The sequence below is a fragment of the Coregonus clupeaformis genome, unplaced genomic scaffold (genome assembly GCF_020615455.1).
Source record: "Coregonus clupeaformis isolate EN_2021a unplaced genomic scaffold, ASM2061545v1 scaf1093, whole genome shotgun sequence".
NCBI classification, from domain to species: Eukaryota; Metazoa; Chordata; class Actinopteri; order Salmoniformes; family Salmonidae; genus Coregonus; species Coregonus clupeaformis.
The window spans coordinates 53,398-71,637 of NW_025534547.1; the positions used below are offsets into that span (position 1 = coordinate 53,398).

Consider the following 18,240-nt stretch of genomic DNA (forward strand, 5'->3'; position numbering starts at 1 on the left):
AATGACATCTTTACTTTACATTTTGGTCATTTTAGCAGACGCTCTTATCCAGAGCGACTTACATTTTCATACTGGCCCCCCGTGGGAAACGAACCCACAACCCTGGCGTTGCAAGCGCCATGCTCTACCAACTGAGCTACAGGAGACTTTACTCTTCTGTTTCTCGGTTACCCAGAAGTAAAATCTCACAAAAGTTTGTCATTTCCTGGTCGCCGTTTAATCTGTCCATGAGAGATTACTCTTCTGTACAAATGCAGAGATAAGAGGGTCCATGGACAGGGTTTCCCAAACTCTGTCCTGGGGCCCTCCCTGGTTGCACGTTTTGGTTTTTGCCCTAGCACTACGCAGCTGATTAAAATAATCAAAGCTTGATAATGAGTTGGTTATTTGAATGGGGGGGGACCGAGTTTGGGAAACCCTGGCCTAAACCAGCGGTTCCTTAACTTTTTAGCAGACCCCTTAAAGCATTTAAAATGTTCTTGCAACCCCCCAAAATAAAACAATTATTTCAAGCCATGACAGGAGATACAAGTGGCACCACTGGACTAAACCATCATGTTCACTGACTGCACACATTGCGCAATAGCACAGCTTTATTGAACAACACTTTACAGAGTGGGAGTTTGAGTATTTTCCTCACGTTGTGTGGACTTCATTATTATTACACATAACACTGAACTAACCTGTGATCATAGAAGAGTTCATGAATAAGTGACTCATGGATTTATCAGTTAATCATCACGATGACAGTCCATTAAAAAATTTTGTTTTAAAATTAAGTAGAGCTCATCACATCGATTCGGGCCGTTAGTTAGCGATTCATTCCAGGATAATGACATAGGTACTCCAGTCAGTAAAATCAACAACAAACAAAACAGCTTCAATAAAATTAGGTGAAAATACATTGTGTATTTGACGAAAGAGCTCCTCACAACCGTACAAAGAGCAGAATGGCAGACAGTGTGCAGTCAGTTATTGGTTAATGGTTACAGGGATATGCTTTACTTTTGACTTCTGCCTATTGAACACACCCCAAAGCAAACCCAAAACAAAGAATACAGGGGGGGAAAACGGAGTAGGCACTTCTTTTTTGGTTTTTCAAACCCCTTGTAAGCACCCTTATTCTTCTTAGCTAAACCTTGGACACACAATCGCAATTCCAAATGGATCCCTCCCTATCCCCTCCCTACCTCCTGTAGATCTAAAACAAATGGAGAGTTAGAAGCAATATGTCAAAAATAAATCCACCCAGTCTATCAGTAGACAAGGTGAAGCAACTATCATAATGCCTTATCTAATCCCTTCAGATCTATATGGACTTTCAAGGGGTTATGGGTCAATTTGGAATCCATCAACAGAGTGGGTAGCTCTGTCACCAAAGCTCTGTCTCTTTCAACACCAGTGCTTTGAACAGCATCAGCTCGTTAGTCAGTCATTAAAAGCGTTATTACATTGTTTTCATTTACATCAAATCTTAAGCAGTAAGACACAGGACAAATGAGGAACAGCAGAACATAGCATGTATATCATGTCCCATGCATTCACAACATGTCAGGCCAGATACAATGGTGTCCTACCTACAGGACTGCAGGTCTAGAGGGGTTTGAGTAGCCTGGTCCCAGATCTGCTTGTACTGTCTTGCCAACTCTACGATCATTGACGACCATAGGGAGTTGGCAAGACAGCACAAACAGATCTGGGACCAGGCTAGGGTTTTGAGATCAATACCTACTATAAGGTATCACTAGGAGAGGCAAGGATTTTCTCCTGATCATGTGAACTGACCAGGAGAAACTGCAGCCCTGGATATCACCATTGTGCACTAGACCAGGACCGAGTTTGGGAAACTCTGCACTAGACAGTGGATTGATTGTTAGAAACAGCTGTAATTTCCAGCAAGGGCCTAGCCAGACTGAGACATGGCATAGAGCAGACTCACTCAGTCCCAACAGTAAATAAATACTGTACTCTAGGTTCTTCAGTGTATATCTACTGTACATCTGTGGGTGGAAGTGAGATGGAGGAGGGGCCTGGATGATACCAGACTGGCATTGGCAGCATGATGTCTCACAACACAGCTGCTCTAAGAAGTAATAATAATAATAATAATAATAATAATATAGCCTAGGGGAAAATAAATAAGGATGCCAGAGGAAATAAGGGCATCAGAAGAGGCCATGAACCGTGTTTTCCCTCCCTCTCATGCGATTGTGGGTAACCTGTGCCATCTAACATGGGTTATTCTATCTGTGGCGACTGGGGAGTGTCTGGAATGGCTCAGGCCATGCCAAGGCTTCAGGGTTGGGTTAAGGTTGTTCAGGCTGCCTGGGGCTCATGCTAGAGGGGGTGATGAGGGGGCATTCAGGACAGCAGTAATAAGAATACTTTAAGGAGGGAGTGTGACCTGCATCCCATTCACTCTTTTTTTCCCCTCATCCCTTTGACTCCCTCGCTCCATCTCTCCTTTCTTCCCTCTCTGCCACTCAAGAACTGACACTGCAGCGATTGCATAATGAAATGGAACCATGATTAAAATGAATCGAGACAGACAGAACGCAAAACAACATACACTCTTTTTTTCTCTTCCTGTCTGTCAGACCTCTCTCTGTCTCAGAAATGGCTGTCTGGCTTCGCAAAAGACAACACTCTCTCCCTCTCTCTCTGAGGGTGGAGGTTTGAAGGGGGTGTCCCCCTGCCCGACCCCAGAGGTTGGGGGCAGGGTGGAGGTGGAGCGGTCCTAGTTCCCTCCTCCTCCACAGCAAGATCGGGTGTTGTGGGCGTCAGGGTCCTGTAGGTTCACGCCCCGGTGTCGTGCTGCGTGTGTAGGGTTCTGGGTGTCGGTTTTTGGCATCTTTTTGGCTGCAGAGACAGTGGAACACACTTTGTTAGAGGTCAATAATCATCTTTGTTATGTTATTATTATTCTGACCTAGTTCTAACTAGGGCCTGGAGTTTTTCTTGGGCAGGTCATGTGGTCATGAAAAACTTAAAATGTTTTGTTATTAGGCCAACAATTGAAATTAACAAAAATTGTGATCCCTATAAGTAGCCCTATAGATTGATGGGGGACGATGGAAGCTTACCAATGGCCAGGAACAGTTCGTTGACATTCATGGCGGTCTTGGCAGAGGTCTCCATGAAGAGAAGCCCAGTGTCTTCAGAATAGGTCTGGGCCTCCTGTCACAGACAGGAGGCAACCATCCATCAGTATTGGGAATCCCCAGTGTTTAAAATGTTATATTTGATATAACATTATGTCAGTGTATAGTGACGGCCATAACATGTTACAGAGTCAGTGTTGAGTACTTTACCTCATACTCCACTAGTCTCTTCTCAGCCAGGTCAGCCTTGTTCCCTGCCAGAGCGATGACAATGTTGGGGCTAGCCTGCCTCTGTAGCTCCTTCACCCAGGCTTTGGCTCGCTCAAATGTCTCCTACAGGAGGCCATAGGAGAGGGACAGAGAGCAGAGGCCATAGGAGAGGGACAGAGAGCAGAGGCCATAGGAGAGGGGCAGAGTCCATAGGAGAGGGACAGAGAGCAGAGGCCATAGGAGAGGGACAGAGAGCAGAGGCCATAGGAGAGGGACAGAGAGCAGAGGCCATAGGAGAGGGACAGAGAGCAGAGGCCATAGGAGAGGGACAGAGAGCAGAGGCCATAGGAGAGGGACAGAGAGCAGAGGCCATAGGAGAGGGACAGAGAGCAGAGGCCATAGGAGAGGGACAGAGAGCAGAGGCCATAGGAGAGGGACAGAGAGGGGCGAGGAGGTGAGAAAGAGGAGGAGTCAGATACAGTACAACATTTAAATAACATGGCAATGTTCACATGATAGAGGGGGCTAGAGTACAATGGGGCGATTCCACGCAAGCAGAAATTATTGGTATCTCAGATTGATCTGGCAATTCTCACATAGAAGGAAAGAAGGGTCTATGAAATGCTTTTTACATTTGTATCACAAGCCATTTTTGAGAAAATAATGATGGAAGTGGCCATTTTAGGCCCTTTTTAAACCTATACATGCTTCCTGTAAGACCCTATGATCTGTGAACCTTACATGATACAGACAACAGCTTGGTGTCATGGGGCGGCAGGTAGCTTAGTGGTTAAGAGCGTTGTGCCAGTAACCGAAAGGTTGCTGGTTCTAATCCCCGAGCCAACTAGGTGAAAAATCTGTCGATGTGCCCTTGAGCAAGGCACTTAACCCTAATTGCTCATGTAAGTCGCTCTGGATAAGAGCGTCTGCTAAATGACTAAAAATGTAAATGTAAATTACGCACTGCTGCCATGCGCTGCTGCCATGTTGTGTTGCTACCATCTGTTGTTGTCATGTTGCTACTGTGTTGTGTTGCTGTCATAGGTCTCTCTTTATGTAGTGTTGTGGTGTCTCTCTTTATGTAGTGTTGTGGCGTCTCTCTTTATGTAGTGTTGTGGCGTCTCTCTTTATGTAGTGTTGTGGCGTCTCTCTTTATGTAGTGTTGTGGCGTCTCTCTTTATGTAGTGTTGTGGCGTCTCTCTTTATGTAGTGTTGTGGCGTCTCTCTTTATGTAGTGTTGTGGTGTCTCTCTTTATGTAGTGTTGTGGTGTCTCTCTTTATGTAGTGTTGTGGTGTCTCTCTTTATGTAGTGTTGTGGCGTCTCTCTTTATGTAGTGTTGTGGCGTCTCTCTTTATGTAGTGTTGTGGTGTCTCTCTTTATGTAGTGTTGTTGTCTCTCTCTTTATGTAGTGTTGTGGTGTCTCTCTTTATGTAGTGTTGTGGTGTCTCTCTATGTAGTGTTGTGGTGTCTCTCTTTATGTAGTGTTGTGGTGTCTCTCTTTATGTAGTGTTGTGGTGTCTCTCTTTATGTAGTGTTGTGGTGTCTCTCTTTATGTAGTGTTGTGGTGTCTCTCTTTATGTAGTGTTGTGGCGTCTCTCTTTATGTAGTGTTGTGGTGTCTCTCTTTATGTAGTGTTGTGGCGTCTCTCTTTATGTAGTGTTGTGGTGTCTCTCTTTATGTAGTGTTGTGGTGTCTCTCTTTATGTAGTGTTGTGGTGTCTCTCTTTATGTAGTGTTGTGGTGCTCTCTTTATGTGTTGTGCGTCTCTCTTTATGTAGTGTTGTGGTGTCTCTCTTTATGTAGTGTTGTGGCGTCTCTCTTTATGTAGTGTTGTGGTGTCTCTCTTTATGTAGTGTTGTGGTGTCTCTCTTTATGTAGTGTTGTGGTGTCTCTCTTTATGTAGTGTTGTGGCGTCTCTCTCTTTATGTAGTGTTGTGGCGTCTCTCTTTATGTAGTGTTGTGGTGTCTCTCTTTATGTAGTGTTGTGGTGTCTCTCTTTATGTAGTGTTGTGGCGTCTCTCTTTATGTAGTGTTGTGGCGTCTCTCTTTATGTAGTGTTGTGGCGTCTCTCTTTATGTAGTGTTGTGGCGTCTCTCTTTATGTAGTGTTGTGGCGTCTCTCTTTATGTAGTGTTGTGGCGTCTATGTAGTGTTGTGGCGTCTCTCTTTACAGTTGGGAAAAAAAGTATTTAGTCAGCCACCAATTGTGCAAGTTCTCCCACTTAAAAAGATGAGAGAGGCCTGTAATTTTCATCATAGGTACACGTCAACTATGACAGACAAAATGAGAAAAAAAAATCCAGAAAATCACATTGTAGGATTTTTAATGAATTTATTTGCAAATTATGGTGGAAAATAAGTATTTGGTCAATAACAAAAGTTTCTCAATACTTTGTTATATACCCTTTGTTGGCAATGACACAGGTCAAACGTTTTCTGTAAGTCTTCACAAGGTTTTCACACACTGTTGCTGGTATTTTGGCCCATTCCTCCATGCAGATCTCCTCTAGAGCAGTGATGTTTTGGGGCTGTCGCTGGACTTTCAACTCCCTCCAAAGATTTTCTATGGGGTTGAGATCTGGAGACTGGCTAGGCCACTCCAGGACCTTGAAATGCTTCTTACGAAGCCACTCCTTCGTTGCCCGGGCGGTGTGTTTGGGATCATTGTCATGCTGAAAGACCCAGCCACGTTTCATCTTCAATGCCCTTGCTGATGGAAGGAGGTTTTCACTCAAAATCTCACGATACATGGCCCCATTCATTCTTTCCTTTACACGGATCAGTCGTCCTGGTCCCTTTGCAGAAAAACAGCCCCAAAGCATGATGTTTCCACCCCATGCTTCACAGTAGGTATGGTGTTCTTTGGATGCAACTCAGCATTCTTTGTCCTCCAAACACGACGAGTTGAGTTTTTACCAAAAAGTTATATTTTGGTTTCATCTGACCATATGACATTCTCCCAATCCTCTTCTGGATCATCCAAATGCACTCTAGCAAACTTCAGACGGGCCTGGACATGTACTGGCTTAAGCAGGGGGACACGTCTGGCACTGCAGGATTTGAGTCCCTGGCGGCGTAGTGTGTTACTGATGGTAGGCTTTGTTACTTTGGTCCCAGCTCTCTGCAGGTCATTCACTAGGTCCCCCCGTGTGGTTCTGGGATTTTTGCTCACCGTTCTTGTGATCATTTTGACCCCACAGGGTGAGATCTTGCGTGGAGCCCCAGATCGAGGGAGATTATCAGTGGTCTTGTATGTCTTCCATTTCCAATAATTGCTCCCACAGTTGATTTATTCAAACCAAGCTGCTTACCTATTGCAGATTCAGTCTTCCCAGCCTGGTGCAGGTCTACAATTTTGTTTCTGGTGTCCTTTGACAGCTCTTTGGTCTTGGCCATAGTGGAGTTTGGAGTGTGACTGTTTGAGGTTGTGGACAGGTGTCTTTTATACTGATAACAAGTTCAAACAGGTGCCATTAATACAGGTAACGAGTGGAGGACAGAGGAGCCTCTTAAAGAAGAAGTTACAGGTCTGTGAGAGCCAGAAATCTTGCTTGTTTGTAGGTGACCAAATACTTATTTTCCACCATATTTGCAAATAAATTCATTAAAAATCCTACAATGTGATTTTCTGGATTTTTTTCTTCTCAATTTGTCTGTCATAGTTGACGTGTACCTATGATGAAAATTACAGGCCTCTCTCATCTTTTTAAGTGGGAGAACTTGCACAATTGGTGGCTGACTAAATACTTTTTTCCCCCCACTGTATGTAGTGTTGTGGTGTCTCTCTTTATGTAGTGTTGTGGTGTCTCTCTTTATGTAGTGTTGTGGTGTCTCTCTTTATGTAGTGTTGTGGTGTCTCTCTTTATGTAGTGTTGTGGTGTCTCTCTTTATGTAGTGTTGTGGCGTCTATGTAGTGTTGTGGTGTCTATGTAGTGTTGTGGGGTCTCTCTTTATGTAGTGTTGTGGTGTCTTTCTTTCTTTATGTAGTGTTGTGGCGTCTCTCTTTATGTAGTGTTGTGGCGTCTCTATGTAGTGTTGTGGCGTCTCTCTTTATGTAGTGTTGTGGCGTCTCTCTTTATGTAGTGTTGTGGCGTCTCTATGTAGTGTTGTGGTGTCTCTCTTTATGTAGTGTTGTGGGGTCTCTCTTTATGTAGTGTTGTGGCGTCTCTCTTTATGTAGTGTTGTGGGGTCTCTCTTTATGTAGTGTTGTGGCGTCTCTCTTTATGTAGTGTTGTGGCGTCTCTCTTTATGTAGTGTTGTGGCATCTCTATGTAGTGTTGTGGTGTCTCTCTTTATGTAGTGTCTCTCTTTATGTAGTGTTGTGGTGTCTCTCTTTATGTAGTGTTGTGGTGTCTCTCTTTATGTAGTGTTGTTGTCTCTCTATGTAGTGTTGTTGTCTCTCTCTTTATGTAGTGTTGTGGTCTCTCTTTATGTAGTGTTGTGGTGTCTCTCTTTATGTAGTGTTGTGGTGTCTCTCTTTATGTAGTGTTGTGGCGTCTCTCTTTATGTAGTGTTGTGGTGTCTCTCTTTATGTAGTGTTGTGGTGTCTCTCTTTATGTAGTGTTGTGGTGTCTCTCTTTATGTAGTGTTGTGGTGTCTCTCTTTATGTAGTGTTGTGGTGTCTCTCTTTATGTAGTGTTGTGGTGTCTCTCTTTATGTAGTGTTGTGGCGTCTCTCTTTATGTAGTGTTGTGGTGTCTCTCTTTATGTAGTGTTGTGGTGTCTCTCTTTATGTAGTGTTGTGGCGTCTCTCTTTATGTAGTGTTGTGGCGTCTCTCTTTATGTAGTGTTGTGGCGTCTCTCTTTATGTAGTGTTGTGGCGTCTCTCTTTATGTAGTGTTGTGGCGTCTCTATGTAGTGTTGTGGATTCTCTCTTTATGTAGTGTTGTTGTCTCTCTTTATGTAGTGTTGTGGTGTCTCTCTTTATGTAGTGTTGTGGTGTCTCTCTTTTCGTGATGTGTGTTTTGTCCTACATTTTATTTTGAATCCCAGCCCCCGTTCCCACAGGAGGCATTTTGCCTCTTGGTAGGCTGTCACTTGCCTAGTTAAATAAAGGTTAAATAAATCAAATAATTATACTCCTTATAGTTTGCTCTAAAATTTGGAGTATGTCTTGATTCTGAAATATAATTTTTCACATTAATTTATTCAACATTAAAAATATTTATCTCAAAACTACCCTTTTTGATTTTGTTCATTTTAAGACATATTGTTTGGAACAATAACCTCTATAAGTACATCACATTTCAGAGTGGGCTCTCTGCTAATTCTGAAGGTATGATACATTTTATGAGCACCACCAACATAGTGAGTGGTAAAGGGATTCAAAGGGAACTCCCACTACTGGTGATTTGCTGAATGTGCAATCCTAAAGCAGGGCTGTGATTGGTTAATGACCTATAATGTCAATTTCTATGTATAAATGGGTCATATCATGAAAAGTCCCAGAGAGCCCACTCTGGAAATGTGGCGTGTTTGAAGAGTATACTGTTACAAACAATGTGTCCAAAAATAAACAAAATCAAAAAAGGTAGTTTTGGGATATTCATATTTGTCATGTTGAATAAATGAATGTGAACATTTTTTTTTCAGAATCTTGACATACTCCATATTTGAGAGAACACTATAAGGAGTATAATGCCACCAAGATGTTGTCTGTATTATGTACGGTTCACAGATCATAGGGTCTTACAGGGGGCATGGATACACTGAGCATACAAAACATTAAGAACACCTGATCTTTTCATGACACAGACTGACCAGGTGAATCCAGGTGAAAGCTATGAAAGTTCCTATGTGAGAATTGCCAGAACAATCTGAGATACCAACACTATTTTCTGTTCCCGCTGGGATGGAATCGCCCAATACATTGATTGTTTACTCCTCAAGTTAGCTCTGAGCATGCATCTCTGTGGTGCGCTGAATGATGACTGTACCGGCTTGGTGATGTCAAAGACCACAATAGCTGCCTGTGCCCCGCGGTAGTACATGGGAGCCAGACTGTGGTAGCGCTCCTGTCCCGCCGTGTCCCAGATCTCAAACTTCACCGTGGTGTCATCTAGACACACAGACTGGGCCAGGAATGCAGCTGAGAGAGAGAGAGAGACAGAGAATGTAAAACTAATGATGTACAACTCAGTCCTTTCATCTCAGCAAACCCTCCATTCTTGGTCCAGGAATACATTTCTCACAGTGTTTTTAACAGAAACTTTTGTTGCGGCACTCCAGGAACAGAGAGTTGCCCAACCCTGATCTGGGGCCAACAGTGTGCCAGTCAACTTCTCCCTCTCCTCCCCCTCCCCTCTCTCCTCACCTCCGATGGTGGTCTCCTGGAACTCATCAAACTGTCCCTTGACGAAGCGCAGCACCAGGCTGGACTTGCCCACAGCCATGTCTCCCAGCAACACCAGTTTAAACTGGCATATCTTTGTCTGGGGCAGCGTGCAATTGGGCCGGCCACTCCCTCTGGTAGCCATGGTGACAGAGGTGAGGAGGGCGGGGCCTCCCAGTGATGGGAGCTCAGACTACAGGGGACTCTGGGATGTGAATTCTTTCTCTACCTCTCCTCTTTTTCTCTCTGCAGATGAGAGAAGATTTTGTATTTGTATTTATTAAAGATCCCCATTAGCTGCTGCCAACAAATTAAGGCAAAAACATTATTACACCACAAAATATCTAAAATTCAACATTTACAATACCACCATACATATGTGTGTGTGTGCTTGCCTGTGTGTGTACTCAAAGTCTGCATTGTTCCATAAGGTGCAGTTTTATTTGTTTTGTTTTTTAATCTGATTTTACTGTTTGCATGAGTTACTTGACGTGGAATAGATATGACAACAGAACAGAGGGAACTGTTATGGTGGACAATGCTGGTAATGGAAAATGGAAAGACTGGCTCAAATGACAACAGGTGCCATTCAGTCTGGACAGGTGGGTCATTTATTTTTTCATCAGGTCAGATAACCATTAATATCATGATCTATTTATGACATGATTATTACATGATCTACAATAATGCCCATCCATACAAATCTAGGATGGCTGACAAAAACACATACAGGGAGGATGTAGCTCAGTTGATAGAGCATGGCGTTTGCAACGCCAGGGTTGTGGGTTCAATTCCCACGGGGGGCCAGTATAAAAAAATATGTATTCACTAACTGTAAGTCGCTCTGGATAAGAGCGTCTGCTAAATGACTAAAATGTAAATGTAAATGTAATGTTTGAGCATGACAGCCATATTTCATTGTGTGTTGCATATTTCATTGTGTGACGCCTTCTTGGCACCAGCCTATGGAATTGTGCTATGTAAATATTTATTATAGTGATATACATGAACCGCCATAGGGGTCATTGAGAGGTCAAAACATGCGGAGGCTTCTGCCGTTCCAGGTCCATTTGATAGCACAGAATGGTAATGTCAGTCGCGCGCACCAACAACGGCGTGTTGATGTCCCACTCCCCACTGTCACATACATCCAAACCTCTGGAATTTCTCGAGGCAGCGAGCTATTGCCATTTCAGTTGAGTGACAGCACGCACAGTGTTTTCACTTTCATCACCACCAGAGCTCAAACCTCGTATGCCATTGTTTTTCATCATCTGCTACGCATTTAGCTGTATATTTTATTTTACATCGGGGTATGAATATTAAAATGGGCGCTATGCAGGTATCGTCAGTTGTATCTGTAAACTGGTGTATCTCCGTATAGAATAGACTCCGTTGAAGCCCAGTCACTTTGCTGCGGATAAGCCAAATCGGCCCCAGCTCTGGTTCGACAGCCGTCTCACTTTCATTCTTGCACCTCCACATCCCATATATACACTCGGGGAGCATAAAAACATGAATACATACCAGTGACAATGTCGGCGCTGTCTCTGAAACGATCAGAGGTCCCCGTCTTGAGACTGTTGACAATTTATCAGCTGGTGAAACGACTATTAACACTTCCTGCAAATTCGCGCAGTCGCAGTCAGTGTCGCATTCTCGATTTTCTTAAACGGATAGATAACCACATTCCTCCACGTTTTAGGTCACGTCAGGTGCAACGGTCCGCAGTCTCAAAACAGACTGTCTTTCATTAAGAAAAATATTTGTCTTTAAAATGTTTCTTCACAACCGTATCAGAACAGAACAGCTAATAAACAGAGGTTGGGTTGTACTTTGATGTCTCTGTATCTGAATGGTCTATTGTGCCTATTATGGAATTGTTTAAAAACAACAAAATAATTCAAAGCTAAATGAGGACCACTGACTATTCTAAAATATATGAGGTGTACAAATGTAGAGAATGGACTTCGACTTGGCTTACCTACCTTTAATCAGACGCAGCGGAGAACGACTGCCCCTCGCATTGAGGATTTCAAATTGAAGGCCGACCGCGGTACTGCAGCCATTGTTTCCAGAAAACATGATGCCCCATTATAGTAAATGGGGAAATTATAGTAAATGGGGAAATGGCGATCTTCGTGGTCAATATTCGTGGATATCTGTCTATAAAAACAAATCGAACACAATCATGGTACAAATAATTACTTATATTTCACCAGATGTACACTACCAGTCAAAATTTTTAGAACACCTACTCATTCAAGGGTTTTTCTTTATTTTTACTATTATATACATTGTAGAATAATAGTGAAGACATCAAAACTATTAAATAACACATATGGAAATCATGTAGTAACCAAAAAAGTATTAAACAAATGAAAATATATTTTATATTTGAGATTCTTCAAATAGCCACCCTTTGCCTTGATGACAGCTTTGCACACTCTTGGCATTCTCTCAACCAGCTTCATGAGGTAGTCACCTGGAATGCATTTCAATTAACAGGTGTGCCTTCTTAAAAGTTAATTTGTGGAATTTCTTTCCTTCTTAATGCGTTTGAGCCAATCAGTTGCGTTGTTACAAGGTAGAGGGGGTATACAGAAGATAGCCCTATTTGGTAAAAGACCAAGTCCATATTATGGCAAGAACAGCTCAAATAAGCAAAGAGAAACAACAGCCCATCATTACTTTAAGACATGAAGGTCAGTCAATCCGGAAAACAGACACATCTCAATATCAACTGTTCAGAGGAGACTGTGTGAATTAGGCCTTCATGGTCGAATTGCTGCAAAGAAACCACTACTAAAGGACACCAATAAGAAGAAGAGACTTGCTTGGGCCAAGAAACACGAGCAATGAACATTAGATCGGTGGAAATGTGTCCTTTGGTCTGGAGTCCAAATTTGAGATTTTTGGTTCAAACCGCCGTGTCTTTGTGAGACGCGGTGTGGGTGAACGGATGATCTCGGCATGTGTATTTCCCACCGTAAAGCATGGAGGAGGAGGTGTTATGGTGTGGGGGTGCTTTGCTGGTGATACTGTCTGTGATTTATTTAGAATTCAAGGCACACTTAACCAGCATGGCTACCACAGCATTCTGCAGCGATACACCATCCCATCTGCTTTGGGCTTAGTGGGACTATCATTTGTTTTTCAACAGGACAATGACCCAACACACCTCCAGGCTGTGTAAGGGATATTTTACCAAGAAGGAGAGTGATGGCGTGCTGCATTAGATGACCTGGCCTCCACATTCCCCAGAACTCAACCAAATTGAGATGGTTTGGGATGATTCGGACCGCAGATTGAAGGAAAAGCATATGTGGGAACTCCTTCAAGACTGTTGGAAAAGCATTCCAGGTGAAGCTGGTTGAGAGAATGCCAAGAGTATGCAAAGCTGTCATCAAGGCAAAGGGTGGCTATTTGGGGGCTGTGGGGAGCCATGATGCTCCTGTACTGCCTGTGTCTGAGTGATGGAAGTGGGGAGAACAGGCAGTGGCTCAGGACAGGCAGTGGCTCAGGTCCCTGATGATCTTCTTGGCCTTCTTGCGACACCTGGTGTTGTAGGGGTCCTGAAGGGCAGGCAGTGTGCACCCAATGGTGCGTTTGGCTGAGCGTACCACCCTCTGTAGTGCCTTGCATTCAGCGGCGGTGGAGTTGCCGTACCAGGCTGTGATGCAGCCCGACAGTATGTTCTCGAAGGTCCTCCTGTAGAACACTGTGAGGGCACTCGGGGACAGGCCAAATTTTTTTAGCCACCTGAGGTTAAAGAGTCGCTGTCGTGCCTCCTTTGACCATTTCAGCTCCTCGGAGATGTGTACACCAAGGAACTTGAAGTTTGACCGTCTCCACGGCGGCCCCATTGATGAGGATGGGGACGTTCCCAGCCTAGTTCCTCCTGAAGTCCACAATCAGCTCCTTTGCTTTGCTTACATTGTGGGAGAGGTTGTTTACCTGGCACCACAACATCAGAGTTCCTACCTGCTCCCTGTTGTTGGTAATCAGGACTACTACTGTCGTTTCTTCAGCAAACTTGATGATGGAGTTGAAATAGTGTGAAGCCATGCAGTCGTGGGTATACAAGGAGTACAGGAGGGGACTGAGGAAGCACCCTTGTTGGGCCCCCATGTTGAGGATGATTGTGGAGGAGGTGTTGTTGCCTACCTTCACCACCTGGGGGCGGCCCATCAGGAAGTCCAGGACCCAGTTGCATAGGGAGGAGTTCAGTCCCAGGGCTGGTTAAAGTCCCCTGCGACAATGAATGCTGCCTCCAGGTACGCGGTCTCCAGTTTGTTCAGGGTCCAATCTTTGAGAGCATTTTTGGTGTCGGCTTTGGATGGGATGTATGTTACGGAGTCTAGTTGATAGGTAATCGACTAGTTGGACTGTTCCCCAGACTCCACGCGTAGGGATTTGTACAAGGCTTAACAAGGCTATTGAACTGAACATTGGTGTCTGTCTTTATTCCTTAATCCAACATATCATACAGAAACATGGTATCAGAAGTGGCTCGGAAAACACACGTTTGTTATTTTTGTAGCTAAGTACAGTATAGGCGCAGTTACGTTCCCATATGCGAACACAAGCCGTTTCCTACTCACAACACTGATCAACTCGTGTTAGCTGGCTAGCTAGCATCACTACCTACCTCCATGACTGAAGACAAAGAAATCTCCTATTCCATTGCTATGGCAGCGAACATTCCGCCACCAAATCACATGGTTCTCACAGGGGACTGGAATACTAATTGGGACAACTTCAGGGATGAATTCGAGGACTATGCGCTGGCGACCGGTCTACATGAGAAACCCAACGAGGTACAAGCGGCAACTCTGAGGAGTTTAATGGGCAGCGAATGCAGGCATATCTACCGGCACAATCTCACCCTCACGGCACGACAACAGTGTGATGCAAAGGCTATATTGGATGCATTGGGGAATTACTTCAAACCCGCCAGAAACGTAATTTACGAGCGGTTCGTTTTCGGAAGCTGCAAACAGGAAGAGGGTGAGTCAGTACACAACTTTGTAACCCGTTTGAGAGAGAAATCCGCCACTTGTGAATACGGGGGATTGAAAGATGAACTGATTCGTGACAAAATAGTACTGGGAATTGCAAATGAGAATACGCGCCGGCGTCTACTGGAGAGAGAGAGGCTTAACATTAGTAACTGCCATCGAAATGTGCCGCACTGCTGAAGTCACTGACATGAGAATGAGAGCAATGGAAACGGAAACCCCACGCTCCGACGTTGATACTGTTCACGCTGTTGCTAGGCAGACATTCAGACAAAACCAATCGAGGCAGAGTAATTCACCACGAACGGTGAACACAGAGAGCCCCGTAGCATGTAAATACTGTGGGAATACACACACACGTGGCAAAGAGCACTGCCCGGCCTATGGAAAACCATGCAGAGCTTGTGGAACTAATAATCACTTTGCAAAAGTGTGTCTCAAAAGCAAAAAGAAGGGTGAGTGAGGGCAAGATTCACTGTGTTGATGATGTTACTCAATGTTCAGAGCTGAACAGTGAAAGTGACATTTACATGCATGAATCCATTGGGGCTGTACACTCAAGAGGGAAGAAATGGTTTGTGACACTACGATTACACAACAAGCAACAACAATGTCAACTGGATTCGGGCGCTACATGCAACGTAATGAGCTACAAAGACAAAATCAATCTGGCACCTGACACACATCTATTTCCCAGCGATACTAGACTAAAGCTGTACTCAGGAGAACTAATGAGCTCTATGGGCACCTTTGAGACCGAATGTGTTATTCGGGGACGCAAACACAAGCTGGAGTTCGAGATTGTGAAAACCAGTCAAAATCCTCTCCTCTCAGGCTCTACATGCGAACGCCTGGGACTGATGCAGTTCACTGTACCAAATGACCTGCACATTGTGGATCATGTCCAGCATGGACCCCTGTCCAAAGAACAACTACTCAGCAGATATGACGATGTATTCAACATGCCCGTTGAATCAGTGCCTGGGGAGGTACACTTTGAAGTGGATGAGAGCATTACTCCAGTCCAGTGTGCTCCTCGCAATGTGCCCATTGCAATGAAAGTGGCTGTGAAGGCCCAGCTGGACAAGTACGAGGCCGATGGCCACATGACATCTGTGACTGAACCAACTGACTGGATCAGCAATATGGTCATAGTGAAAAAACCAGAGAAGCTGAGGGTCTGCATCGACCCAAAGCATCTGAACCAAGCACTGAAACGATCCCACTACATCATGCCGACACTAGAGGATGTCCTCTATAAGCTTCCCAAGGCCAGGATTTTCACCTTGGTGGATGCCCGAGATGCATTCCTTCAATGCAAGCTGGACGAAGAAAGCAGCTTCATGACTACCTTCTGGACCCCCTGGGGTCGGGAAACGCTGGCTCAAGCTCCCGTTTGGTGTCTCAGTGGCGCCTGAGGTATACCAACGCAAGCAGCACGAGTTACTGGCTGGGCTCAAGGGCATTGAACCCATCGCCGATGATATCCTGATCGTAGGCTGTGGTGAAACAGACGAAGAAGCAGAACGCGACCACGATGTGAAGCTCCTGGCACTGATGGAGCGCTGCCGATCAGTTAAGCTTCGTCTTGGCCTGAAGAAGCTGCAGTTCAAGGTGAAAGACGTCCACTTCCATGGCCACATTCTCTCGGCAAAAGGCCTGAAGCCGGACCCAGACAAGGTCCAAGCGATCCTCGACATGCCAAACCCGTCTGATGCAAAAGGAGTACAGCGTCTCATCGGCTTTGCAAACTATCTTGCAAAGTTCATGCCACACCTATCAGCAGTCTGTGAGCCTCTGCGCCGGTTGCTGGACAAAGACACACCATGGCACTGGCTACCCAAGCACGAGGCCGCAGTGCAGGAGATGAAATCTCTGGCTTCATCCATGCCAGTGTTGCGCTACTACGACGTCACGAAGCCTGTCACAATCCAGAGCGACTCTAGGCAAAGGGGACTTGGATGCTGCCTTATGCAGGAAGGCCAGCCCGTTGCGTTTGCCTCGAGAGCGCTCACCCCCACCGAACAAAACTATGCACAAATTGAGAAAGAGTGCCTCAGCATCGTCTTCTCCTGCCAGCGATTCCATCACTACTTATATGGTCGAGAGCTGGTCACCGCTGAAACTGACCACAAACCACTCATTGCCATATTCAGTAAACCTCTCCTCAACGCGCCCAAGAGGCTTCAAAGTATGCTCCTGACTCTGCAAAACTACAGCCTGAAGGTCATTTACAAGCCAGGACCTGAGATGTACATCAGCGACACACTGAGCAGGGCAACAGCACAATGTACAGGTAGAGGCACTGCCTATCAGCGGCAGGCCATCTGCTCGCTACAGCAGGAACAACAAGATGTTCAACAGATCAATCAGGCAGACTACTTAAACGTGACAGATCACCGCCTAGCCCAGATCAGGCAACATACTGACAAGGACGAACACCTACAGTCACTGAAGTCCATGGCTCTAGCAGGTTGGCCATATCTGAAAGAGGAGACACCTTTCACAGTGAGAGAATACTGGACCTTTCGAGATGAGATCAGTGTGCAAAATGGCGTCTTGTTCAGAGGTCAGAAGGTCATTATTCCCAAATCACTACGTCCAGAGATGCTTACCCGCATACACTCCAGTTACGTCGGAGGTGACGCATGCTACCGTCAGGCTCGTGAAACATTATACTGGCCAAACATGCAAGCAGAAATTAAAGACTTTGTCAGCAACTGTACCACATGCAACGAGTACGCTCATGAACAGCAAAAGGAAACCATGATGTCACACGAACTGCCCACAAGGGCCTGGCAAATCATCAGCATGGACTTATTCAGCCACAGACAAAAGGACTATCTTCTCCTCGTTGATCATTACTCTGACTTTTGGGAAATTGAACTGCTCCCTGACTTGTCCGCAGAGACGGTCATAAAGCGCTGCAAGGCGCAGTTTGCAAGGCAAGGTCAGCCTGACAAGGTAATCACGGACAATGGCCCACAATTCACTGCACAGTTCAAGCGTTTCGCCTCAGAATGGGAGTTTGACCACGTGACCTCCTCTCCAAGACACCCAAAAGCAAATGGCAAGGCAGAATCAGCTGTCAAGATTGCAAAAAACCTGTTAAGCAGGGCCTTGCGCGACAGCAACGACCCATGGAAAGCGATCTTACAGTGGAGGAACACACCCACCGAAAACATGGACAGCAGCCCAGCACAACGCCTTCTGTCCAGACGTCTGAAGACTACTATCCCCGTAGCTAACAAGCTACTTGAGCCCTGCGTCATGGTTGGCGTCACGGACAAACTGCGTCACAGAAAGCAGCTCGCTAAGTGCTTCTACGACCGGACTGCTCGAGACCTACCAGAGCTGGAGGTGGGTGAAACTATAAGGATGAAACCGCTGCCGGGAGACCACACAGGACTTTGGAGGCTGGGCACATGCCTACAGAGAGTTGCACCACGTTCTTACCTGGTGGATGTTGGTGGCTCCCTCTATCGTCGCAATCGGGTGGATCTGCGCGTAGCAGAGCAGACAAACCAGAACATGCCATACACTCACTTAGATGAGCTGGATCACAGTCCAGGCCTAAGG

The 18,240-nt window shown here is 45.3% G+C and overlaps 1 protein-coding gene across 1 annotated transcript; it reads right to left on the reverse strand.

Annotated features, from left to right (window-relative positions):
- Positions 1–553: 553 nt before the first annotated feature.
- Positions 554–11,628, reverse strand: rab5b (RAB5B, member RAS oncogene family). Its single transcript, XM_041868801.2, has 6 exons — positions 11,168–11,628; positions 9,623–9,886; positions 9,246–9,397; positions 3,312–3,434; positions 3,084–3,177; positions 554–2,859 (listed from the first exon to the last, which is right to left on the reverse strand). The coding sequence occupies exons 2-6, from the start codon at positions 9,783–9,785 to the stop codon at positions 2,738–2,740; spliced, it is 654 nt and encodes a 217-aa protein (XP_041724735.1). The 5' UTR covers positions 9,786–9,886; positions 11,168–11,628; the 3' UTR covers positions 554–2,737.
- Between the last annotated feature and the right edge of the window lie 6,612 nt (positions 11,629–18,240).

What these genes read in the sequence shown, in the direction of transcription:
- rab5b (XM_041868801.2), bottom strand. Translation starts at nt 9,785, where the DNA reads ATGGCTACCAGAGGGAGTGGCCGGCCCAATTGCACGCTGCCCCAGACA. An exon ending in AGAGACTAGTGGAGTATGAG is followed by an intron (nt 3,178 to 3,311) that starts GTAAAGTACTCA and finishes TGTCTGTGACAG; the next exon opens with GAGGCCCAGACCTATTCTGA. An exon ending in CGAACTGTTCCTGGCCATTG is followed by an intron (nt 2,860 to 3,083) that starts GTAAGCTTCCAT and finishes CTGTCTCTGCAG; the next exon opens with CCAAAAAGATGCCAAAAACC.